General features: G+C 37.4%; 1 protein-coding gene across 4 annotated transcripts in view; it reads left to right on the top strand.

Annotated features, from left to right (window-relative positions):
• Positions 1–930: 930 nt before the first annotated feature.
• haus8 (HAUS augmin like complex subunit 8) overlaps positions 931–26,496 on the top strand; it is a 37,466-nt gene continuing 11,900 nt past the window's right edge. The window contains exons 1-8 of one of the 4 annotated variants that reach the window (XM_057841776.1): positions 1,008–1,026; positions 1,181–1,270; positions 18,490–18,589; positions 18,686–18,747; positions 18,823–18,884; positions 19,197–19,260; positions 20,632–20,693; positions 25,771–25,894. In XM_057841776.1, the coding sequence (XP_057697759.1) occupies positions 18,525–18,589; positions 18,686–18,747; positions 18,823–18,884; positions 19,197–19,260; positions 20,632–20,693; positions 25,771–25,894 (439 nt within the window). In that variant the 5' untranslated portion in view covers positions 1,008–1,026; positions 1,181–1,270; positions 18,490–18,524. Of the gene's footprint in view, positions 1,027–1,180; positions 1,271–18,465; positions 18,590–18,685; positions 18,748–18,822; positions 18,885–19,196; positions 19,261–20,631; positions 20,694–25,770; positions 25,895–26,496 lie in introns of those variants that run through there. The other 3 variants (XM_057841779.1, XM_057841778.1, XM_057841780.1) reach the window with 3 other exon arrangements.

Genomic DNA, 26,496 nt, shown 5'->3' with positions numbered 1-26,496 from the left:
GCGAGATTGTTGAAATTATGAACTAAAAAAAAAAAAAAGTGACACACAGAATGACAGAAGGGCTTGCTAAAATTTGTTTAAATATATTGTTCTACGTAAATCAGGCAAGGTAGCCCCCCACATTTTTACCACACCAAATCTGGTCCCCTTTGCAAAAAGTTTGAACACCCGTTTAACTGATGATCCGTAGACGAGGCCAGCTACTTTCACTTGTTACCAGCTAAATATTATTCAAAAAATAATGATGGTGGAAGAAATAAGCATCTTGAATTTGAAACTGTATGTTGTCGGCGATTAGCCTCGCAATGATCTTAATTGTGGTTGTCAGCCCAAAACCCTCTAAATATTAAATGCATCTTACCAGATATAAAATGACTACTACATTATCTGTGGTGATCGTTTGGTGCCCAGTTTTCTCGTCGAATTGCAGCAGTCCATCTCGCTCTCCTCTCCGGGTCTCTCGGAATGCGATACAACTTCAAGTCTCTCCGTCCATCTTCTCTTTTACTGCAACCAACCGCCACACACGCCTTCACCATTTTGATTATTAATGTTAACGAGCAGAAAAACACGCCATAATAGGAGGAATTTACGTAGCGGTAATGCGTAAACACGACGAGCTGACGGACAATGTGGCGCGGAGGCGTGGTTGTGACGTCATGTGAGTGGGGTCTATTGGCACGCCTCCAATTCTGTCAGATAATGCTCAATTTCTCCCAGAAAATGATTGCAATTACAAATGTTTTGGTATTAATATATTCATTTATTTTGCTTGCAATGAAAAAACATAAAAGAGAATTGAAATAAAAATTTAAATCATTATCATTTTACACAAAACTCCAAAAATGGGCCAGACAAAAGTATTGGCACCCTTTGAAAAATCATGTGATGCTTCTCTAATTTGTGTAAGTAACATCACCTGTTACTTACCTGTGGCATGTAACAGGTGGTGGCGATAACTAAATCACACTTGCAGCCAGCAAATGCAGCAAATGTAACGACTCTTGTGTAGCTCAAAGTAGCGAGGTAAGAGTAGCGTTTTTTTCTTCACATATCTACTCAAGTAAATTTAAAAGTATGGCATAGTAAAACTACTCTTAGAAGTACATTTTTCTTAAAAAGTTACTCAAGTAAATTAATGCAGTACATGTAACATGTTACTACCCGCCTCTGGTTGCAGAGCAATCCCTGCAATTGAATGGGTCCCCTTTGGAGGCGGGAATCAAAAGTTTGCATCTTCGACTTCCGTTTTTGCCGTCATTGTGTAAAGGTGAGGCCTTTCCGCAACACAATCTTTGCGTCTTGGTGTCGCAGCGTCACCATGTAAACGGCCCCTTAGATTTTCTGTACCGCCCCTGGATTTAATTGTCCCAATTCCTGGGATTGATTGAATTTTCACCAACAAGAAGCAAAGATTGCATTCGCTTTCACTCTTCATTCTTCAAAACACTCACTACTTTTATGCTGTGGGTTGCTATGGACCTTTGAAATTGAATTTACTAAAATTTTAAAAACTTTTTTATCTCAAAACTAGGGATTCACACGTGGCAACATTAAATCTGCAGTAACTTTGCAGAATTTGCAGAATAGCTCATTTTTACTTTTTGACCCAAAAGCATAAGTGGAATTTAAGGGGGGACCTTGGTGGCCAAAAAGTGTCATTGCATATAATTGACTTTCCTATACTGTATATATAAAAGTTGTAAAGCAAGAAAACAACCAACAAAAATGAATGAAATGAACAAATAAATATCTTGTTATAATGGGTCAAAATTATTTTTTGAACAGATCATGTGACTAACACCTTAGATGGTCATTTGCTTTGCATATTATTAAAAAAAAAAAAAAATAGGAGAGGGCAATTTTATTTTTCAAATGATTTTTTCTTTGATTGAAAATATATATTTTTTGATTGAAGCAACTTTTTGGGGGATTGAATGATTTAGACACAAATGCCCTACCCATAATATGGCCCAAACACAAAAAGGATTACTAAAATCTTTTTTAAAATCACTTTTTAAATGAAAAATTAAGTGTTCAAATGCAAATTTTTGAGCCTCAAATATTTTTCCGCATTCAAAAACTTTTTTTTTTTTAAGATTGATTTTTTTTTTTTTTCTTTTTTTGGATTGAAGTGATTTTTCTTTTGAAAATATATTTTTTTGTATGAAGCAACTTAATTTTTTGATTGAATGATAAAGACACATATGTCCTAGCCAAAATGTGGCTATGTGACACAAAACAACATTACTTCAATCAAAAAAGTTGCTTCAATTAAAAAAAAAAATAAATAAATAAATAAATAAAAAATTGACTTCAATAAAAATAAAATAAAATAAAAATAGCTTTCAAATGCATTTTTTGGGTTTCAAATTTATTTTTGCATTCAAGCACATTTTTTATGTGACTTTTTTTATTGAAAATGTATATTTTGATTGAGACAACTTTTTGTTTCGATTGAAGCATTTTTTAAATCGAATAATGACACAAGACACAAATCTACCTCCGTATAGCTCCGCCCAGGGGATACAATTTTTGACCGAGGTAACTACATTGGCACGACACCGGCGGGTGGACCATATTCAATGGTTGATGATCTTGGTGAAAAGTATAACTGTCCTGCCAGCAGCCTGATTTAGATTTCCCCTCAAGAATAATGGGAGATAAAAAGACAAAAAAAAAAAAAAACACTCATTTTCAATTTATTATAAATATTCTTATAAGTTAATTTTATTGCTGACACTATGTTTCAGGGTCATCAACATCTTGTGCCCCCCCTGCCCCAAAAGTCAAACCCCGCCTATGCCCAAAAGCACCTTTTTACCCAAACTGTTCACATCTTCTGTTTTGAAGCCATCACAGAATGCATTGCACAATCATGAATACAATGGCTCCCGCAATTTTATTTTTTGAGGACTGTTTTTGTACCTAGACACACTAATTTTTCAACCAAACGATTTCAATTTCAAAAAATGATTTTGAGTATTCCTCCAAAATTGACGCTTTCACTCTTGATGTGAACTAGCGGATGAGAGAGTATTGGACAAAAGTTGCTGAGTTAACACTTGGGAGCCATTCATTCGCAAAAGTGGCTCCAGGGGACGAGGACACGAGAGGAGGGGGTGTTCATGAGAAAAAGAGGGTGAATAAAAGAGTGAGAGACAGAAAGAGAATGACATGGGGAGAAACACACGAGAGAGCGCAACCCTTTTCTTGCTCAAGCCCATCAAGTACGGGCCAGGGCTCCTGAAAACGCAGGGATTACCAGGGGAGCGGGGGCGGCGCTCGCCTGGGTTGCCTCTGCTGGCTCCTGTACTGCACGCTACACTGCTCTGTTAAAGCTCTCCACATGGTTCTCACACATACACGCACATAGTCATGTTTGCTTGCATGATGCTCATCTGCGATGTGGAAAATTTCACACAACTGATGGAGAAATGTCACGTGCACTGTACTCACCCCACAATATATAAAAGAATATACTGTGTATATATAGAGAGAGAGTGAGGTGAAGTGTTTGAACACCCTGTGATTTTGCAAGTTGTCCCACTTGGAAATTATGGGCGGGTTTGTAATTTTCATGGTAGGTGTTTGTCGACTGTTAAGACAATCTAAGAAAACAAATCCCGAAATCACAGTGTATGATTTTTAAAACAATTTATTTTAGGGTTGTTCCGATCATGTTTTTTGCTCCCGATCCGATCCCGATCGTTTTAGTTTGAGTATCTGCCGATCCCGATATTTGCATTAAGAAGAAAATGAATGAAACTTGGACGAATATATACATTCAACTTACAGTACTTAAGTACTGTATTTCTTTATTATGACAATAAATCCTCAAGATTGCATTTACATTATTAACATTCTTTCTGTGAGAGGGAGCCACGGATAGAAAGACTTGTGACATTGTATATTATGACTAAATATTCCCATCTAGTGTATTTGTTGAGCTTTCAGTAAATGATACTGTAGCCATGCCAAATGCATGATGGGAAGTGGAACCATGGCTGTGCGTAGTGCTACCAATTGATATATCTTCTCTGCGTCGGGAAATAACATAGGGTGTTAAGAAAAAGATCAATTGCTACTTTGCTTCCTCACATTGCTTTCCACGATATTTCTAATTGTAGGGAGAGGGATTGTAAGGCTTTAGCCAATTAAAAAAATGCTCCAAAGGCTGCCAAAATTCACTCTACTCATGTTACGCTGCCTTTTAGCTCTATATATATATATATATATATATATATATATGTAAAATGGCGCCATTACAGATTGAACGCGACAATGCGTGAGTGGGTCGTCCAGTGCATGCCTTAAATATTTTAACGTGATAAATTTGTAAAAAAAAATTAATTACCGCCGTTAACGGGATAAATTTGATAATCCTACCTTAAGCCTAAACTAAAGACTCTGGATGAGTGTAACATATTATGTCTGTAACGTTAAATACAATTAGAAAACGATTTAATTAAAATATATATATATTTAAAAAAGGCATGTCCGATATTTTTTTGCTGATTCCGATACTTTGAAAATGACGAAATGGGACCCGATCGATCGGCATGAGGTGAAACGTTTCCTGTAACTTTTTACCAGCCTTGCACAGACTGCAGCAGGGATTTTGCACCACGGCCCCACACAGATCTTCTCTAGATCAATCAGGTTTCTAGACTGTCACTCAGAAACACAGAGTTTGAGCTTTCTCCAATGATTTTCTATTGGGTTTAGGTCTGGAGACCCCTCCATAGCCTTGATATAATTTTTACGAAGCAAATCATGGGTTATTCTGGCTGTCTGCTCCAGGCCATTGTCATGTTGAAAGACCCAGTCACGACCCATTTTCAATGCTCTAACTGAGGGTTGGAGGTTATTCCCCAAAATCTCACAATATATGGCCTTGGTCATTCTCTCCTTAATACAGTGTAGTTGTCCAGTCCAACAGGCAGAAAAACACCCCTAAAACATGATGCTACCACCCCCATGCTTCACAGTAGGGATGGTGTTGGCATGTGCCGGTATGAGATTCTGACGGTATGATAACTTCAAGCAAAAATATCGATTGATATTTGTTGATATTTCAGACTATTTATCTCTCAGAGTGCAGACAATTAAAAAACCGTGTGGCATTTGCCAAGGCCCACAGCCTGTCAAAAGGATGGACGCTGGAAAAGTGACAAAAGGTGGATTTTTCAGATGAATCTTCCATTGAATTACACCACAGTCGCCGGAAATATTGCAGGAGACTTACTGGAGCCCGCATGGATCAGAGATTCACTCAGAAAACAGGGAAGTTTGATGGTTACATCATTACCAAAATCATGAACTGGGGTTACATCCAGTATGGGGGTGTGCGAGAGATCTGCAGGGTGGAAGGCAACATAAATAGTCTGAAATATCAACAAATCTTAGCTGCCTCTTACATTCCTAACCATAAAAAGGGACAAATTCTGCAGCAGGATGGTGCTCCATCGTATACTTCAATCTCTACCTCAAAGTTCCTCAAGGCAAAGAAGATCAAAATCCTCCAGGACTGGCCAGCCCAGTCACCAGACATGAACATCATTGAGCATGTCTGGGGTAGGATGAAAGAGGAAGCATGGAAGACGAAACCCAAGAATTTTGATGAGCTCTGGGAGACATGCAAGACTGCTTTCTTTAATCTTCCTGATAACTTCATCAATAAATTGTATGAATCCTTGCCGAAGCCCATGGAAGTCATACAAAATATTAAATTTGGATCTCACAGCACCACTACTTAATTCGCTTATGTTATCTAACATATTTTTGTATTTTAAGTACACTTGTTCAATTTTCACACTACTTTCTGTAGGCGACAAAACGTTTACCTTGCCAAAATTTGACCTTTTATGTCTTCATTAAATGATAAATCTTTTTTCAGTGAAACAAATATATTTTTGTACATTCAACATCATTTGGGAGGGTCTTAGCTTTCATATGAGCCATTTATGAAACCAATCGAATAATTAAAAGTCAGGTTATTAGCAATTGTTTCTACAAAATGGATAAGCCACAAGACTTTTGTCAGGGACTGTACCTTGAAACCCGTAACCGCCACATGCCTACTCATCATTCTTCTTCCTCCGAACACTATGATTGGAATTAAAGACCAAAAAGTTCCATTTTGATCTCATATGGCCACATGACTTTCTCCCATGACTCCTCTGGATCATTCAAACGGTCATTGGCAAACTTAAAACAGGCCTGGACATGTGCTGGTTTAAGCAGGGGAAACTTCCGTGCCATGCATTATTTTAAACCATGACGTCTTAGTGTATTACCAACAGTAACCTTGGATATGGTGGTTCCAGCTCCTTTCAGGTCTTTGAACAGCTCCTCCTGTGCAGTTCTTGGCTGATTCCTCACAATTCTTGGGATCATTGAGACCCTAAGAGGTAGATCTTGCATGGAGCCCGGTCCGAAGGAGATTGACAGTCATGTTTAGCTTCTTCAGTTTTCTAATAATTGCTCCAACAGTGGATCTTATATCATCAAGCTGCTTGGCAATTGCCCCATAACTCTTTCCAGCCTTGTAGAGGTCTACATTTCTGTCTCTGGTGTCTTTGGACAGCTCTTTGAGTGTATGGGGTGGACAGGTGTTTATATGCAGCTCACCGCCTCAAACAGGTAAAAAAGTCAGACTTCAATCCACATCCACTCCACTTATTTGGGAGAATATTTGGAGTGGAGGTGGACTTTCTAAAGGCGGCTAACAGGTCTTTGAGGCTCACAATTCTAGCTAATAGCCAGGTGTTCAAATACTTATTTACAACAGTGTAATACAAATAAATTGTTAAAAACAGTGCGATTTCTAGATTTTTTTTTATTTTTTAGATTGACTCTCACAGTGACAAGCAACTACCATGAAAATTTCAAACATGCGATCATTTCTTAGTTGGAGAACTTGGTTTAAATATTTTTGAAAACAACTAAGAGCTGCTGTCGACCACAGTTAGTACCCAATGCTTACACGCCGCACTTGCCAATGCAGCACCAGGCTCCGCATCTTATGTATCTATGTACATATGTACTGTACATAGACACTAAAAAATTGACTGTATTTTCTACTGTACATTTTGCCCTGGCAATTTTTTTTTTGATAATGCAAGGTCTTACTATGAAACATTTATCCACCAAAACCACTTCATCATCAGCCAATTAGAGCAAAGCTTCAATTTAAACATTATTCAAATTTGATCCAGTCAGCCAAATTTTAATTAAAAAGTTGGGCTGTCAAACGATTGAAAATTTTAATCGAGTTAATCACAGCTTAAAAATTAATTAATCGTAATTAATCGCAATTCAAACCATCTATAAAATATGCCATATTTTTCTGTAATTTATTTTTGGAATGGAAAGATAAGACACAAGACGGATATATACATTCAACATACTGTACATAAGTACTGTATTTGTTTATTATAACAATAAATCAACAAGATGGCATTAACATTACTAACATTCTGTCAAAGCGATCCATGGATAGAAAGACTTGTAGTTCTTAAAAGATAAATGTTAGTCCAAGTTATAGAAATTTTATATTAAAACCCCTCTTAATGTTTTCGTTTTAATAAAATTTGTAAAACTTTCAATCAAAAAACTAAACTAGTAGGTCGCCATTGTTGATGTCAATAATTACACAATTCTCATGATCATAAAATCAGTCGCACCCAAGCGCCGCAGAGGGCAACAAAACTAAAAAAAAAACCCACAAGTAACAAGTGCACATGACCCTGTGCTGTCATTTTAATCTGTTTGAGCGGAGCATGTGTGTTAATTGCGTCAAATATTTTCACGTGATTAATTTTAAAAAATAATTACCGCCCGTTAACGCCATAATTTTGACAGCCATAATAAAAAGTCAACAGTTTTGCGGAAGAGAGCAAAAAGCAACTAAAATAACTTTGAAAATGGATATTCTGAGCATTTTTACAACCAGATAATTTACATTTGTTAAGAACGGCAAGCCGTTAATGTGGATCCAAAACACAGACCAGGAGATCAGTAGAGCGAATGTTTGTATTTAATAAGTACAACAAAGGGAGCACGCTAACAAATGCGAGTTTAACAAGTACAACTAAGAGAGCACGCTAACAAACACGAGTTTAACAAGTACAACTAAAAGAGCACGCTAACAAACGCGAGTTTAACAAGTACAACTAAAAGAGCACGCTAACAAACGCGAGTTTAACAAGTACAACTAAAAGAGCACCCTAACAAACGCGAGTTTAACAAGTACAACTAAGAGAGCACGCTAGAATGCATGAATATAACAGAGTACAAGAATCTAACTACAAAGTCCAAAAGAGCACTAAAGTAAAGATAACCAAACCAGAATACGACCGTAGAACGTCGGGAAGCTCGAAGGATGATGATGAACACACAGGCGGTAAGCAAGGCAAATAGCAAGCAATAGTCCGACACTTGCAGATGGTGACAGGCTTCCTTAAATACTGAGCTTTCCTAATCAAGCACAGGTGTGTCGTGTTACCCCGCCAATCTGGCTCAATCGGGTGCTGCATAAAGAAAGAACTGAGAACACACACAAATATGACAACATTAAAGGTTATGAAAAATAAGGTGAAGGTGTACAATCCAAAACATTGTGGGGCCTTGGCAGAAATCTACGTTCTACCAAGTTGAATCGGACCATTGCACAGGTACATCCACCTTTAACCTCTTTTGACATTGTTGAAGATATGCCAAGTCATTATGTAGTTTCAGCTTGGACAAACACCTCTAGGTGAACTCCCCTATGACCCTCAAGAGGCTCCAGGATCAATCGTGCGGAACGAACGTCCAAGCGAGGTGACGTTCGTTGGGGATAAGCTGACCAATTACAATATTAGGAAATGAGTGTCACGTGCATGAGGTGGAAAAGATGGCTGGGGGCATCCGACCAAAGCTGTGCTTTGGGGCCCATCTCTGCTCTGAATGTAGAGCTGAATGTACTTCCTAACATTTAGGAACTGTACATTCAATAGTGTTGGACTGTGAAACAATTTCTCTTAAGCTTAAATTTTAAGTTTAAGAAGAAAAGAAAACAGCGTACATTTATAATATGAACTGTAGGCATTGTCAGAGATGAGGGTGAGAAACGGAACATTAAATAAATGAAATTAGATTTTGTTTCTTTTAAATTGAGTGTAGAATCTTAAGGGGGAAATAATTCCAAGTACGGCAAATGATAGTACAATAACTATCTATAAAAATCAATACAGTACAATCAACACAATGAATTACAACAAAAACACAAACAGATCCCAATTTAAAAAAAGAAAAGAAAAAAAAACATCATTCACACTTCATAGACAAAACAAGTGACAATAAATAAAAATAAGATGCAACACAATAAAAGAAACAATTAAAATACCACAAAACAGAAGAAAATGTCACACAGCAAGACTGTTTTTTTTAGAAAAAGATATATTAAAAAATATTGAAGGTAATGCTGTATGCAATGAAACTTAACCCTAAAATGCATTTAGAAAAAAAGTATAGGGCTGTCAAAATTATCGCGTTAACGGGCGGTAATTAATTTTTTAAATTAATCACGTTAAAATATTTGACGCAATTAACGCACATGCCCCGCTCAAACAGATTAAAATGACAGTACAGTTTAATGTTTGCTTGTTACTTGTTTTTTGGTGTTTAGCGCCCTCTGCTGGCGCTTGGGTCCAACTGATTTTATGTGTTACACCATGAGTGAGCATGGTGTAATTATTGACATCAAGCAATGGAGAAATTTTGATAAAACGAAAACATTTAGAGGGGTTTTAATATAAAATTTCTATAACTTGTACTAACGTTTATCTTTTAAGAACTACAAGTCTTTCTATCCATGGATGGCTTTAAGAGAATGTTAACAATGTTAATGCCATCTTGTTGATTTATTGTTATGATAAACAAATACAGTACTTATGTACCGTATGTTGAATGTATATATCCGTCTCGTGTCTTATCTTTCCATTCCAACAATAATTTACAGAAAAATATGGCATATTTTATAGATGGTTTGAATTGCGATTAATTATGATTAATTAATTTTTAAGCTGTAATTAACTCGATTTAAAAAATTTATCGTTTGACAGCCCTGAAAAAAAAAACACTACAAAAGAAAAAAACAATACAGTGAAACACAATAAAATTCAATGCAAACACACAATTCAGTAAAATAGAACAATACGCAATCAAATAAAATGAAATAAACACAATAAAATACAATACCATTAAGGAAAACTTTGAGATAAAATATACATTAATTTAACATAATAATCTCTAAACTAAAACTCTTGCAATAACATAATATACAACATAAAGCAATACAAATAAATAAAACACAATCAAACAAAATACTTTAAATAAAATTCAATGAAAACAATAGGGAGGGGGAAAATAATGTACTCAAAAATTAAATGGGCTTTTTGATTACTTTCTCAATATACTGTCAATGACAATACATAAATACAGTACAATGTCAATGACTAAATTTAGAATGAATGAGAAGATCTGCTTGATGCGACACAAATGCCACTGGTTGTTTTTTCCCCCTGCATAAGGCAAGCATTCCTGGAAGGCGATGTGGACCAGACGAGCAGACTGGGCAGGGATGACTAACTGCTTTACCGCAATGGGAGGAGGGGTCGCGACATGAGCGCTCACTGTTTAATCACATACACCCACAGGTCAGATTTTGTTTGGAGGGTTTTAAGTGCCTCCTACATAATCTACAGTCTATTCTTATACATTATATCATGTTATTGAGTTTTTCTCATCATAAACTGCTATTTGTCCCTTTTTAAAACCAGCACAGAACAAAAAAAAACGGTGTTTTGTGCATGTGTGGAGCGTAAAACAAATTAAACAGGTTCAAATTTTCCAATTTAATCTTAAAGATGTCCCAGAATCAGGAATATTTGCCTTCATCAACTACTCAACTGCCGCAAAGCAGAAACAGGTCGTGGTGTGCATTGCCTGGTGCTGAGAGATGACTCGGCCTTTACACGAATGGTCAACCTTTAACAGTGAAATTCATTAAGTTGTGAAAGGTCAAGATGAAGAGCCTCCGCTAACTAGTGTAATTCATCATACACATCAACATCATGTCATACAATGTTCCCCTGGTCATTACTTAGACTCATACTATAGAGAAGCTTTTTTTTTTAGCGTTCATTTTATATGGGTTTTTTCCTGTAGTCATACTGTACAGCAAGAGCCACGGTCAAGATGCACTTTTCTGCTGTTTATTGAATACCAGTAGAATGATTTCAAATTATAGCATTCAGATTTAGTTTTCATCCATTCGTTCCATTACAATTTTTAAAATTAAACAACAGATTTTCAAACGATATAATTCAAATAATTTTTTAATCCAACTATTCAAGTTTAGTACTTCAGATCAAATATCTGGTGGCACAAATTTCAGCCAAATGTTTTTTATATAATCTGTCTTTATCGTGGACTTTCACCTAGGTGGGTGGGGAACATCTCCCCGCGATAAAAGTGTTTAACTATATTACTTAATACAGTAGGGCAAATAAATATCTAGTCAACCGCCAATCGTGCAAGTTCTCCTACTTGAAAAGATTAGAGAGGCCTGGAATTGTCAACATGGGTAAACCTCAACCATGAGAGAAAGAATGTGGAAAAAAAAACAAACAGAAAATCACATTAATTTTTAAAACATTTATTTCCAAATTAGAGTGGAAAATAAGTATTTGCTCACCTACAAACAAGCAAGATTTCTGGCTGTCAAAGAGGTCTAACTTCTTCTAACGAGGTCTAACGAGGCTCCACTCGTTACCTGTATTAGTGGCACCTGTTTTAACTCATTATCGGTATAAAAGACACCTGTCCACAACTCAGTCGGTCACACTCCAAACTCCACTATGTCCAAGACCAAAGAGCTGTCTAAGGACACCAGAGACAAAATTGTAGACCTGCACCAGGCTGGGAAGACTGAATCTGCAATAGGTAAAATGCTTGGTGTGAAGAAATCAACTGTGGGAACAATTATTAGAAAATGGAAGAGATACAAGACCACTGATAATCTCCCTCGATCTGGGGCTCCATGCAAGATCTCACCCCGTGGCATCAAAATGATAACAAGAACGGTGAGCAAAAATCCCAGAACCACACGGGGGGATCTAGTGAATGACCTACAGAGAGCTGGGACCACAGTAACAATGGCTACTATCAGTAACACAATGCGCCACCAGGGACTCAAATCCTGCACTGCCAGACGTGTTCCCCTGCTGAAGAAAGTACACGTCTAGGCCCGTCTGCGGTTCGCTAGAGAGCATTTGGATGATCCAGAAGAGGACTGGGAGAATGTGTTATGGTCAGATGAGACAAAAATAGAACTTTTTGGTAGAAAGACAGGTTCTCGTATTTGGAGGACAAAGAATACTGAATTGCATCTGAAGAACACCATATCCACTGTGAAGCATGGGGGTGGAAACATCATGCTTTGGGGCTGTTTTTCTGCAAAGGGACCAGGACGACTGATCTGTGTAAAGGAAAGAATGAATGGGGCCATGTATCGAGAGATTTTGAGTGGAAATCAGTAAGGGCATTGAAGATGAGACGTGGCTGAGTCTTTCAGCATGACAATGATCCCAAACACACAGCCAAGGCAACAAAGGGGTGGCTTTGCAAGAACCATTTCAAGGTCCCGGAGTGGCCTAGCCAGTCTCCAGATCTCAACCCCATAGAAAATCTGTGGAGGGAGTTGCAAGTCCATGTTGCCCAACGACAGCCCCAAAACATCACTGCTCTAAAGGAGATCTGCATGGAAGAATGGGCCAAAATACCAGCAACAGTGTGTGAAAAGCTTGTGAAGAGTTACAGAAAATGTTTGGCCTCCTTTATTGCCAACAAAGGGTACATAACAAAGTATTGAGATGAACTTTTGGTATTGACCAAAAACTTATTTTCCACCATGATTTGCAAATAAATTCTTTAAAAATCAAACAATGTGATTTTCTGGGGTTTTCCGCCACATTCTGTCTCTCATGGTTGAGGTTTACCCATGTTGACAATTACAGGCCTCTCTAATATTTTCAAGTGGGAGAACTTGCACAATTAGTGATTGACTAAATACTTATTTGCCCCACTGTATATTACTAACAAAAAGTCTTACAGGTGACTATTGTTAACTTATGCTTGCCTTTACAGTAACCTCATTCTCTTTCATGTCAGCTGAAAGGTTTTAGGAATCCTGCTCCTCCTGATCCCTCCCATCCCACACCCGCTCCTTTGTCATTGTCTTTATGTTGTCCAAGAGCTGCTCAGACAAATGAGGATCAGCACCCGGTTTGTTTCTTAAGACTTGTGTACATATTGAGAAACGGCTAAGTATATATCCACGCGTTTGGGGTAAAGAATTATATATAGCACTGAAACTGAGAGCAGGGCCGGATTATGGGGGGTGTGGGCTCAGGGCCAGGAGTTTGCAAGGCCCCCCATCCCCCGCCAACTTACCGTACCTACGGATCCTACAAAAGTTTCTCTCTGCTCTTCCTTCTTGCAAAGGCGTCCACTACCTCATCAAAGTTGAGCTGTCGAACAAACTCTGATTCTATTGCAAGAAGGGAGAGTGAATTCAACCGATTTTGGCACATTTTCATCCTGAGCTCATTTTTAATTCGAGCCAGTCCGGAGAATGACCGTTCCCCTTCATAGTTTGTTATTGGAAGGGTCAAAAATAATCTGAGTGCTATGTAAACATTTGGGAACGTGGACTGTAAATCCAAATTTACCATGGTCTTTAGCATTGTACCGTATTGGCCCGAATATAAGACAGCCCTGATTATAAGACGACTCCCTCTTTTTCAAGACTCAAGTTTGAAAAAAGACTTTTTGAACACCAAATTAATTTTTACACCGAAAATAATTACAGTACATCCCAAACAAATGATTATTCCAAAATATTTGAGAGAAAAAGCATGTTATTTTGCCTCATTCAAATCTTCATATCTGAAGATTAAAATATGTTATTTAAAGTGCATTCACATTCTTAAATGAATGGCTTCTGGTTTTTGAAATGTAAATAAACCAATCTATTGCGATAAAACAACAAAATTGCAATAACTGCATAAACCATCCAAGTGAAGTCTAACTGTAACTGTCGTCTTGAAATGAATCTGAATAGGGAAAAACATTGCAATAAAATAATGCAAACTGGTTAAACTAAAAAGAGTAGCTGAGCTATGTCATGACAGAACATCGCTTCAATGATATCTGGCGCCATCTAGCGTCGTGAATGGGGAGAGTAGCTGAGATCGGTCATGACGGAACATCGCTTCAATGATATCTGGCGCCATCTAGCGTCGTGAATGGGTATAATGTCTAGACCGCGAATATAAGACGACCCCCTCTCTTTCAGTCTTATTTCAATGCAAAAAACATCGTCTTATATTCGGGCCAATACGGTATTTGGACACTTTTGTTCCTCTGAAATGAATGATTTGTACTGAAGAAGTTCATCTGCCAAGCTCATGGTCAGATCAGTGGGATATGCTGCAGCAAGAGATTTGGCCCTTAAAGTGAGCTCACTGTTGGACATATTATTAGGCATGAAAAGAACATGAAAAAGATTGGTCAAGTGTGTGTATGCAGTTAACCGATGGTTAATACAGGACACAAGTTTGTCAATTAGAACATTGAATGTTTCAATCCGAAACTTCTTTTCCACTGAATTCAACACCTGGCTCTGCACTTTCATCAGCCACACATTTGCGCTTCTTTGTACGCTGGAGGTCTTGTCTGTAGTCTTGGGAGACTGAATCAGTAGCATTTAAAGCTGACCCTTCAAAAAAGGCAAAATTGTCTCTCTGTGCTGCCACAAAGTCATGAAGTAAAAGGAGAAGCTGTGCAGCTATGTGGATGTCAAGGTCCACTGCCATTTCCCCCCGTGCCCCTGGACCCTTGGGTCAGTTGGAAACTATGAGGGTGGGCACAACTATAAAATACAATAAAGCAGTTTGGCCAAAAGCAGGGTATAGGAGGGAGGGAGGCCAAAGCTGGCAACAGAGGCGCTAGAAAATTACGCTTTAGGGATTGAGGTAGCCCCCCCCAACACATAATTGTCATGATGCAATGGTGTCACCATACAGTCCAAATTCTAATAGTTTAAATACTCCGTGTTGATGTCAGCCTCCAGTGGAAATTTCTGGTACTGCAAGGTTTTAAAACACATTTTGGAGGCCTCATTCCCCTTCAGTGGCGTTGTAGTGGTCTGTTTTTAAAGTGTCTGCATTTAATTATATTCATTTGGGTGGATATACTGCACTCTAGTGGCAACAGTGAATATGACAACTCATCAAAGGTGTGGATCCAGGCATCCAGCTGCTCCCTGCTAAAACCAAAATAAGGTTTCAAGTTTTTGTTCGACCCAATATGATTGTTTATGCATTCGTAATTTATTGGAGTTTTTTGTGGGACTATGTGAACAATTTGTTAAAAGCATTGTTTTTAAAAAAAGTTGGCATTTTATAGCATTTAATCTTGCAGACATTTGCTATGCAAGTTAGCCAATTGTTCCTTTTTTTATGTATTCTTATCCTCATTTATTTTTTTATGTACCAATTGAGGCCACATGCAGGTATTTTAATTTTTAAATGCATTTTTTTTTTTGCTCTTGTGAAATCAAAGTGTAACTCTGCATAGTTTGAAAAAAAAAACTTTTGAAAGTGCCATTTTAGCTATCTCTTTAGCTTTTACCTATCTCCTAAAATACATTCTGCAACTCATTAAATGTTCCTAATCTGGTTACTAGATTATTCGAATTAATAGATTAATCGATTCCTTAAATAATTGATAGCTGAACCCTATTTTAAAAGTTTAGTCTGGCTGCCATCATTGATTCAATGGGTTTAACCTACAAAGAAATTCATATGTGCCAGCACGTGGGATTTTACAATTTGTAAATAACCTGTGAAAGTGGCTAGACTTTCTTGCCGGAACTCCCCAACGTGAAGGTCGCCAAGGAGCCCGAAATTTTATTTATTTTTCATTCAAAATTGTATTTTTTCAATAATTTGCAAAATAAAAGTTAACAAAAAACAGCAATAACCCCAACCTCCATCTCCTAATTTTTATTTTCCCTTATTTCCTCACATACTAAATGCCAAATCTCAATTTTAACGACTTAAGAACATAGGATAGATATTCAAATTGAAGTTAATGTAAACATTTTTTTTTCTTTTTAATAATAAAGATATAAGTTACATACATTCAGAAAAATAAGTACAAATGACTTTACTATATTATTATTTTATGCAGAATGAAATGGAATACATTTTGAAGATTGTGCAAACATTGACTTTTGTCAATCATAAGGAAATGAATAACTAGCCAAACATAAATGGACAAAATTTAAGTCCAAAGTGCACACTGACAGCTAAGATGTTCTGAACCTCCCCATCAGAGCAAATGAAACTAAATATTACAAATAAGCCTCCTCAACTCTTTCGTTGCTCTTAAAGATTTGATCCATTTTATGTTGCATTGCCCTTTTTTTGTCACATCAATTAAACAAGCTTTTTTTTTTTTTTGCTATTCCAGAAAACATGCACATTTGAACCAATCAGAGCTAACCATCACTGCTGATTGAACGGATAAATGAGTCCAGTCGTTTTGCTTCGCACATTGACGTGACTCATCAGTAGCCACGTTTACATGCTGACTTTTATTCATACCGATTCAAATCATTCCGAATGGAAATTTCAGATCAGCTGTTTACATGCCACTTCATCTATTCCGATCCAGCGTTTACATGTGACTGCCTTTATTCCGAAAGGACGTTTGACAACTGCCGTCTGACATGCGCAGATTAATCAAAACAAAGCGTCACGTTGCAAAACATGGAGATCTATCGTCGGAGTGCTGCTGTTTTAACTTTACCCACTTGTTGTGTTTGTGGGGTTGTATCCGCTTCTGCTGTTTTGCTCTTTTGCCTTGTAGTAGCCGGTTTTCCACCGGTTTCTAATATGGTCAACGCTCCGGTCTATTCCGGCTTCGTGTAACCTCTCGTGAACTTTTTTAAATAGTTCACTGTTCCTCGTTTTACGCCCGTCTAAGCGAGCAATTATATTCAATTCTTTTAAAGTTTGAATTAAATACAATCTTTCCGCCGGACTCCAATTAGGTGCGCTGTGCTTGGAAGCCATGTTGCAAGTGACGTTACTTACGTCACAAAGTGACGTCACCACGTCAGTACGGAGCATGTGCAGAAAGAACGCAACCAGACACCATTCCACTTCCCTGTTTACATGATATAATTTTACTTCTAATCGGTTTGGGAAAAGGAATATTCCACCCCTGTGAATCGGAATGAAATTCCATTCGGTTTGGGCCTGTTCATTCCGAATGAGGTGTTTATATGGAACACATTTATTCGGTTTGAACAAATATTCCGATTGTAATTGGAATATTTGGCTCCATGTAAACGTGGCAATTGTCAGACTCAGATAACTGCAGCAGCTGGGGAAACCTCCATGCCGTCCGTGGAATAAAATCAATAATAAATATCGGTGGATACGGATTACTCTACACAAGCACTTTATTATGCTTGTTGTTACCACTTGGGTATGTAAATCTGATGTTGGTAGATTGTTTTCTTCTTGGAGCTGAAATGCATGTGTGGCAGCTTAGCATTTTTTTTTTTAACATAGCGTTTTGACAGTTGCTGTCATATTTTCATAATCAAAGCAACGTGAATCTTATACCGGAACTGCGTTCTGGCCCTGAATCTTATACCGGAACTGCGTACCTGACCGTTCTGGCCCACTTTCACCCCTGGTTATTACTTTTTACCAGGAAAATAATTAGAAGGTAAATTAAACGGTAAGCAAGGCTTCAAGGTTCGTGCTACAGAGAGCAAGAGGCAGTTCTACGAAGCACAAATTATTTATTTTGCCAAAAATAAAAAAATAAATCACCCCCCCAAAAAAAAAAAAAAAAAAAAAAAAAAAAAAAAAAAAGGAAATGGATGAACCCACGGGGCTGGGATTTACCAGTGGGTGGCCAACAACAGGGTGGGCGAACCCCAAAACACTACAAACAAAAACCTAAAACAAGAAGTCGCGGCACACCAAGGGTCGCCACCAACCACTGCAAGCCCTCAGCCTTGAACAAAGGAAAAACGGAACGATTATGATCATAAATAAAAAGACAATAGTCTCATATTGTGCTAGTAGAATGTCCCACGGACCGCGAAACCAAAGAGCAAGCGATTGAGTCAAGATAGATCCCCCCTTATATACGTGCCGATTATCAGGTGGACGATCTATCCCTCACTGCTACCAACTGCTAAAAAGTGTACAGATTTTTTTGGCTCACTCGATACTGTATAAATTATTGTGATTACTATTATCATTAACCAGGGGAAATTTGCGCAACAATAAAAAATAAAGCGGAATTCAAAGGGACCCTTTTCGTTTCCTACCGGCGCATTACTGTGACGGACAGAGCGGGTTCCATCGAAAAATACAAAACTTCCAGACATGGCGTCCAGGAAAACAACACACTTTTCGAGCACCACTAAAAGTACCACCGCAGCTGCAAGAGGGTATGTTATTGCTGTTATTTTGATCCGAATAGCGAAAATGAAGAGTTTTTACGTAACATTTACGCGTTTGTCTTTTTACTCTCATTTGAAAAATAGAAATGGTGTCAATAAAATGAACAACGCATCTACAGACAAACCCCAGCACTCTGCTTCTAAAAGTAGGTGTCGCATAAAACAAATCTGTCTGTGTGCATGTACAATATTAATTTAAAATTGTCGTTCTCTATATTTAGCAAATGGAGCACCTAGCCAGCCTGGGGATATTCAGGCTGCTGGCAGGACAACAGTTTCAAAGGTAGGTTTTATTTTCAGGGTTGGTAATTAAATGAAATTTCTGGACATTGTTAAAAAACAAAAAATACATTTAAAAAAGAAAGCGATTTAACCGACGAAATTCAAATTGAGTTTTACAATTTGTCTTCGTTTCCTGTCTGTTACATCCGCTTGCACCCGATTCCACAGTTGACAGGCTAATTTGTTAAGCAGACCCCTCCCAGATTGTTAAGCATTTTTTTTTTTTTTTTAATCTTCACTTTCCTATGTGTTGTCTTGAATAAATACACAAAAGACTTGCCCATTAAACTGTGATTCTATGATTTTAACACAGAGACCTAACTCGGGCAAACCTGGCAGTGCCAAAGCTGCATTGGGCCCTACAGCTAACGGAAAATGTAAGTAATAAAGCCATTCCTTTTTTATTTTATTTTTTTATTATTATTTTTTAATTTAAGATCCAGTTTAAGGGGTATTAATCTTAAGGGATTTCAAACAAAATATACTTTATGAACTGTGCTAGTTGAAAGCCAATCAAGGGGCACATACGATATAGACCCTACTCACCTACGTCACAAAATGGGCGTGTCGCTGTTTCCAGCCGCCATATTGTACCTATTTTTTAGACCTATTCTCATTGTTTTCAATTAGTCGTGCAAGTTATAGAGCAATTCATGGAAGCCCCGGTGTTATCTGACTCTGTAAACTCATTGAATGCGTTGCATAAAAGGCGTTACGTGGAAAAGCTTCAGTTTATCCATTCGCCAGATCCGTATTTGATGCCAAAATCAATGTTTTTCGACCCGCTGGCTTCGCCATCTTTGCCTGACCCTGATATTTACAACTATCTTGTCCACACAAAATCAGCCTATTCTCACGAAAGTGTGAAAAACTAAGAGCTTGGAGGCTTATAAATGCTACGTTGCTGGTTGGGTGAAACAGGTCCTCGTACACGAAAATTCGGCAGGAATCTTGTGCTCGGAAGGTGAGTTACGAAATTTTCAATTCAAAATCTTTTATTCTTGCTAACATCCACTGTCAAGTCTAATGTATTTCATGTCATTTGTCAATAGAGCTAGGGCTTTTAATGTTTATATGGTTTAGCGATAGCACTCTCACTACATACATTTATAATATGTAATAAATATGAAGTGCGATAGCACTACTCCAGATTGTCCCTAGTTGAATTTATTTTTTGGCTTTTGACCTCAATAGTGAAATTGTAAATTAATTGTATGACAACTGTCTGATTATCCCCTTATAATTATATATTTTCAGGTAGTTCATTCACAACGTCTGAGTGTATGTTGTCGGCGATTAGCCTAGCAATGATCTTAATTGTGGTTGTCAGCCCAAAATCCTCTAAATATATATTAAATGCATCTTACCAGATATAAAATGACTACTACATAATCTGTGGTAGTCGTTTGGAGCCCAGTTTTCTCGTCGAATTGCAGCAGTCAATCTCGGTCTCCTCTTCGGGTCTCTCGGAATACGGTAAAACTTCAAGTCTCTCCGTCTATCTTCTCTGTTTTTGCAACCGACCGCCACACACGACTTCACCATTTTGATTATTAATGGTAACGAGCAGAAAAACATGCCATAATAGGAGGAATTTACGAAGCGCTAATGCATTAACATGACGAGTATACGGACAACATGGCGCGGGGGCGTGGCTGTGACGTCACGTGAGTAGGGTCTATAGCAAACGACCATTCCTAATCATATTTACATCTAAAGGTATGGTCAACTTTGTGTCCACATTTTAGCAAAAGGAACTACTGTCGCATCTCGGTACATGCAGGCTGCTGAGAGGGCATCTCTTTCAAAGGTAATGCATTTCCTATTTTGTAAAAAACAAAATTAAAATGCAATTTACTATACAGTGATACCTCATTTTTCGCGGTTAATGGGGACAAGAACCGCGAACTAGTGCTCAATTTTTTTGTGTGTGTTCAGTGTACGGCTGCAGCTATCGAATATTTTAGTAATCGACTAAAAATTCTATCAATTAATCGAGTAATTGGATAAAACATTTTTTTTTTTTTTTAGGTAAAGAGGAATTATAAATATAGATGAGAAAACAAGACATTTCATCTAATATTGAACCATGTTCAGTCAATCATTGTGCAGCCAACAATTGCATCTCAAATGTGACAAAAAAAAGACTAATTCACTGCTTTCACTCAAAAACTTTTAGATCTTAGAAAAAATGTCTTACCTAAAAATGTCATTACGCTTGATAACACACATCACTTAAAAGTTAGGTGTTTTTCCCCACATGTTTCAGTTGAATTTCCACTTGTGTCAAGCTATAAGTTCTAGTTAAGTTTTAAGTTGGTCTGAACTGTAAGTCCTGATAGGATTTGGAGTTTTTGCAGTGTTCAAAATAAACGCTGTGCTGTATTGGAGCACATTAGGCCCCAGTGCTACTTGGTGTTTTATCCAGCAATGACTACAGAGCTAAAATTGACAGTTAGCATTATTAAGTTTTTATTTTTCACAGATTAAATAAAGCCTGTATGTAAGAGTTAGCCACGCATCGACAGTAGTCATAATGAATACAAACCTAGCCCTCCGCAGGGATAACGTTACGTGAGCGAGTGACAGTAACATCTTATTTATGAGCGCTGAGAAGTGTACTGCTTTAAGATGGCGGATGGTTTATTAACGCCGCCGAGTCGGTCATTTCGCATCTAGTTCTACGTACATGTGATATCTATGACATGCATCAGACGCTACCTGCTATCATGTTCCTACCGCCGTGGCAACATGCGGGCGTAGTTTTTAGCAATGTCGGCGCAGTTTATAACAGCTGTCGGCTGCAGTAAGGTATTTTTTTTATTGCTTCTTCCTCTACGCACGTGACGTCAGCGCGTTGTCCCGCATGAAAAGTAGTCCGGGCAAAACGTGATGCTTAGAGCTGGCAAAATGAAACGATTCCTCGAGGTGAATAAAATTACTCTGATCAGTTTTTAAACTCGAGTTGCTCGAGTTGCTCGAGTATTCGTTTCAGCTCTGGTTCAATGTATTTATTCAAGGGTAGATAGAAAGACATGTAGTTAAAAAAAAGATAAATGTTAGTACGAGTTATAATAATTTGATATTAAAACCCCTCTTAAGGTTTTCATTTTAATACAATTTGTAAAATGATTTTAACTGGTAGGTCGCCATTGTTGTTGATGTCGCAGGGCGGTGACGTCACATGGACACGCTGCCGGACTTCCATAGTGTCACTCTTTATATACATAAACAAGTCTTCGGTTCGGCTGTGTATCACAACACACGAAAACGTTTGCCTCTACCGGGATGTCTAATGACGTCTTACTTTATTTTTGTCACGTAAAAGCAGATGTTCAGATTGTTGGTCATCCTGCCGGTTGCTTCCCGGTGAATAAGGGACACTAAAACGAATAAATGTATGAATGTTCAACAGATTATAATGATGCCTTATCTTGCACATTGAGATGTAAGAGGCGAGTGGACACAGGTTTTCATTGGACCGCGCCGTTTATTGGCTAAAGCTCCGGCAACTCATTCACAACAAAAATAGGAATCTTATCGTGAAAATGCAACAAAAATAATATTCATATCCCTCAAAAAAATAATGTTCACTAAAAGAAAAGCGCTTCAATCTGTATTCATGAGGCCCTATTCTCACAAAGTTAAACAACAATACAAATAGAACTGGCATCCACAATCAAAATAGATATGCAAAATTCAAATAAAACTTACTCAGACTTTGGTCAAACTTTTCAAACACTTTAGCAACTCGTTTAGCTCAACAAATGCACTGGATGGCAATATTTAGTCACAATATATAAAATATGATGCTGTGATTCTTGTATGTTGTGAAGACAACATTCAAATGACCGTAAAGTAAAACGGGGAACTACGGCGTCAGTCGAGGGACAAAACGCACTCATTGGCTTGATCTCTAATTATTTTAAAAGTCGCCATTGAAACCTTTTGATGTATTTAATCACTACCTTATATAGTTAAAGAGTGACACTGTGGAAGTACGGCAGGGAGCCCATGTGACGTCACCGCCTTGCGACGTCAAAACCATGGCGAGGTACGAGTTAATTTTTTTATTTAAAATTTTACAAATTTTATTAAAACGATAACAATAAGAGGGGTTTTAATATTTAAATTATTATAACTCGTACTAGCATTTATCTTTTAAGTCCTACTTGTCTTTCTATCCGTGGTACCCTTTCAGATTGAGCATTGGAAAGAGATACATATAGGAAATGTTTCACTTAAAAATAATTAATTATAAAAACTTTTATGGATATATATATTTTAATAAATGCTTTTCAAGTAGGCCTGAACGATATTGGAAAAAACTATTGCTGCGATTTTTTGGGGGGTTTGCGATATATTGCGATATTATATTGCGATATTTAAAAAAAAATGTATATTTTTTTCAAGAAATTTTCACAAGATGACTTAAATAGCTGTTTGGAAAGACTTTAGATGACTCACCATCACCACAGTGTACAGTAATCCCTTGTTTTTTGCGGTTAATGGGGACCAGAACCCGCCGCGATAAGTGAAAAACCACGAAGTAGCGCACCTCCCCCACTTTTTTTTTTTTTTTGTGTGTTTTTTGTGCCGAATGTATTTATACAGATTTAGCATTGGAAAGAGATACATATAACACATGTTTTTTCTCACTTTTCCCCCCAAAGTGATTTTAAAAATGTATATAAATAAATGGTTTTTAAGCACTTCAAATGTCATAATTATGATGTTTTAAACATAACTGTCCAACGAAATCATTTTTGAACAAGAATAAAGTACTGTAGCAGATAAATGCTTGGCTTTATTAAATGCTTCTGTTTATCTACTTTAGCTGTGACCGTTGAAGTGACATGTAGAAATTTCAAACTCCTCATGATCACTTCTGGCATTTAAATGTCTCCAACGTCCCCACAGTACACACATTCATTCCAGCGAGGCTTCCTTGCAACAGTTTAACAAGTTAAACGATGATTGACAGATGCCTGTGTGAAGTCTGCTTCTTTGGCCAGATCAAAGCCATCGTTGTGCCGCAGTGACTGAGAGGATCAAAAGGCTGGGAGAGGGAGGGTAGGAGGCTGTGCGCAGACCAGAAAGTGAGGCGTATGTGGATCAAAAAAAAGAAGAAAACTATCGCACGTGCTTGCGATGGGACTATTGCGCACACGCACATCGCGATGGCGATGTTTAAACGATATATCGTTCAGGCTTATTTTCAAGCACTTCAAACGATTAAAATTTTTAATCGAGTTAATTACAGCTTAAAAATTAATTAATCGTAATTAATCGCAATTAATCGCAATTCAAACCATCTATAAAATATGCCATATTTTTCTGTAAATTATTGTTGGAATGGAAAGATAAGACAAGATGGATATATACATTCAACATACGGTACATAAGGACTGTATTTGTTTATTATAACAATAAATCAACAAGATGGCATTAACATTATTAACATTTTGTTAAAGCGATCCATGGATAGAAAGACTTGTAGTTCTTAAAAGATGAATATTAGTCCAAGTTATAGAAATGTTATATTAAAACGCCTCTTAATGTTTTCGTTTTAATAAAATTTGTAAAATTTTCAATCAAAAAATAAACTAGTAGCCCTATTCTGTCCTCAATGTGTGTGAGTACACAAATTGACAGATAGCGAACAAAAGTTCCAAAAAGAAATCAGATGGTGTGGCAAAGTTGCATGGGCTTTACTGAAGTCATCTCTTTTTGACAGGAGCACGTTTCTTGTATTTTTTTTAAAAACTGAAAATAACAAGGCAATGTGTCAATAACTTGCATAAATCACAAAATAACATAAAATGTACACACACGTGTCCATTTGAGCAGTAGCACTAGCCAATTAGCTCACAAGCATCTAACAATGTAACTGCATTTCACCATATATGTGAACAAATTCAAATACACATCATCAATAACTATCTCATGCTCATGAATATAAACAAAGGAGGAATATAACTCACAAGCGATGCATGTATTAGACACAAACAGTGTGATGGGGCTATGAGAACTGCCACTGAATACTGGATGCGGACGTTAGCTGGTCTGAATAGCACTGTCTATTAGTGTGAGTTCGCGTCGACATATAATCACGTCAGAAAAGCGCGCCGAAACCCAAATAATCAGCTGCACTGAATCGCCAGCAGAGGGCGACATTACGCCAAATAACATATGCAAGTCACACTCAAGCGCCAGCAGAGGGCGGAAAAACTCCATAAAACACAATTAACAAGCTGGCCTTTCACTGTACTGACATTTAAATCTGTCTGAGCGGGCCTAGTGCGTTAATTGCGTCAAATATTTTAACGTGATTAATTTAAAAAATTAATTAACGCCCGTTAACGCGATAATTTTGACAGCCCTAATTTAAATATGTTTTTTTTAAACAAGAAAAACGTAGAAAAATGCTTGGCTGTATTAAATGTTTCACTGAGTGAGTCCACTCAAATCCGCTCAAGCTGCTCACTTACAATGAGTTGCCACAGCAACTGTTTAACTAGTGAAACGATGATTGACACATGCAGCAAGTTTTGCCTTCCAAGCATCTCTGGCAAAATCAAACCTTAACGTCTGTCAATCATTGTTAACTTGAATAAGCAACTCCAGAAAAGGAGCAGGAGGGAGAGCTAGACTACGTGATCGAATCAGGAGAGCTCATCTGTATTTATTTTTTGTCTTTTAATTTGGAAAAAAAATCGACGATGGAGTTAGGGCGCGAAGTTTAGTCGTGAAGTTGCGAGGGATCACTGTATTTAATTGAAACCAGGGAAAAATATTTCATTTAAAAAGGCTGATGTTAACAGATTCATTATAGTGCCTAGCTATTGCCTATATGTGCATCCTTTTGATTGTACTTTCTTCCACAGAGTACCTCCCTCAATGATTCCGAGGGTAAAGTAAAAAAATTTGTGTCACCTAAACCCAGCAGTGCTAAACTAAGAGTGGGCACCCCACCACGATACTCCATGGGAACACCAACTTTTGGAAAGTGTATGTAATAAGGAACGAAAGATTTCAATTAACTAAATCCCTGTATCATTTGTTCTTTCCATTTTTAAAGGACAAACAAAACAGATAAAAAACAAATTCACAAACTTCAAGTCCAGACTTTGTTTCGTGGTGATGAGGTGTCTTAGGCTACATTCCCACCGCTGGGTGTGTGCCCAGTACAGAATTTTTATTGTTGCCGTTGCCGTTCATATTGCGCAACATGTGTGACAAGTTGCCAGGTGTAGCAGTGTTTACGGAAGTATATGCAATGGGGCTGTAGCTATAGATTGATTTAGCAGTCGATTAATCGATGAATTAGTTAGCTCGAATAATCGGGTAATCGGATGAGGTACATAAAAAAAATTTTTTTTAAATCTGAGCTGAACCTCAAACATAATAAAAAAGATCTAAGAACAATCGGCTAACTTGCATAGTAAAAGTTCGCTAGCTTAAATGCTATAAAATGCTAACTTTTCTTTTTTTTTTTTAATACAATGCTCCCAACAGTTGTTTCAAACACATATTCCCACAAAAAATGGCTAAATATACCTATAAACTAAACTAAGAATACATTAAAAAAAACATTAGCTCAAACAAAAACT

Source organism: Corythoichthys intestinalis, chromosome 7 (assembly GCF_030265065.1).
Source record: "Corythoichthys intestinalis isolate RoL2023-P3 chromosome 7, ASM3026506v1, whole genome shotgun sequence".
Classification (NCBI taxonomy): Eukaryota; Metazoa; Chordata; class Actinopteri; order Syngnathiformes; family Syngnathidae; genus Corythoichthys; species Corythoichthys intestinalis.
Note: the sequence above shows the minus strand (reverse complement) of the source record. Positions and strands in the feature narration are given on the sequence as shown.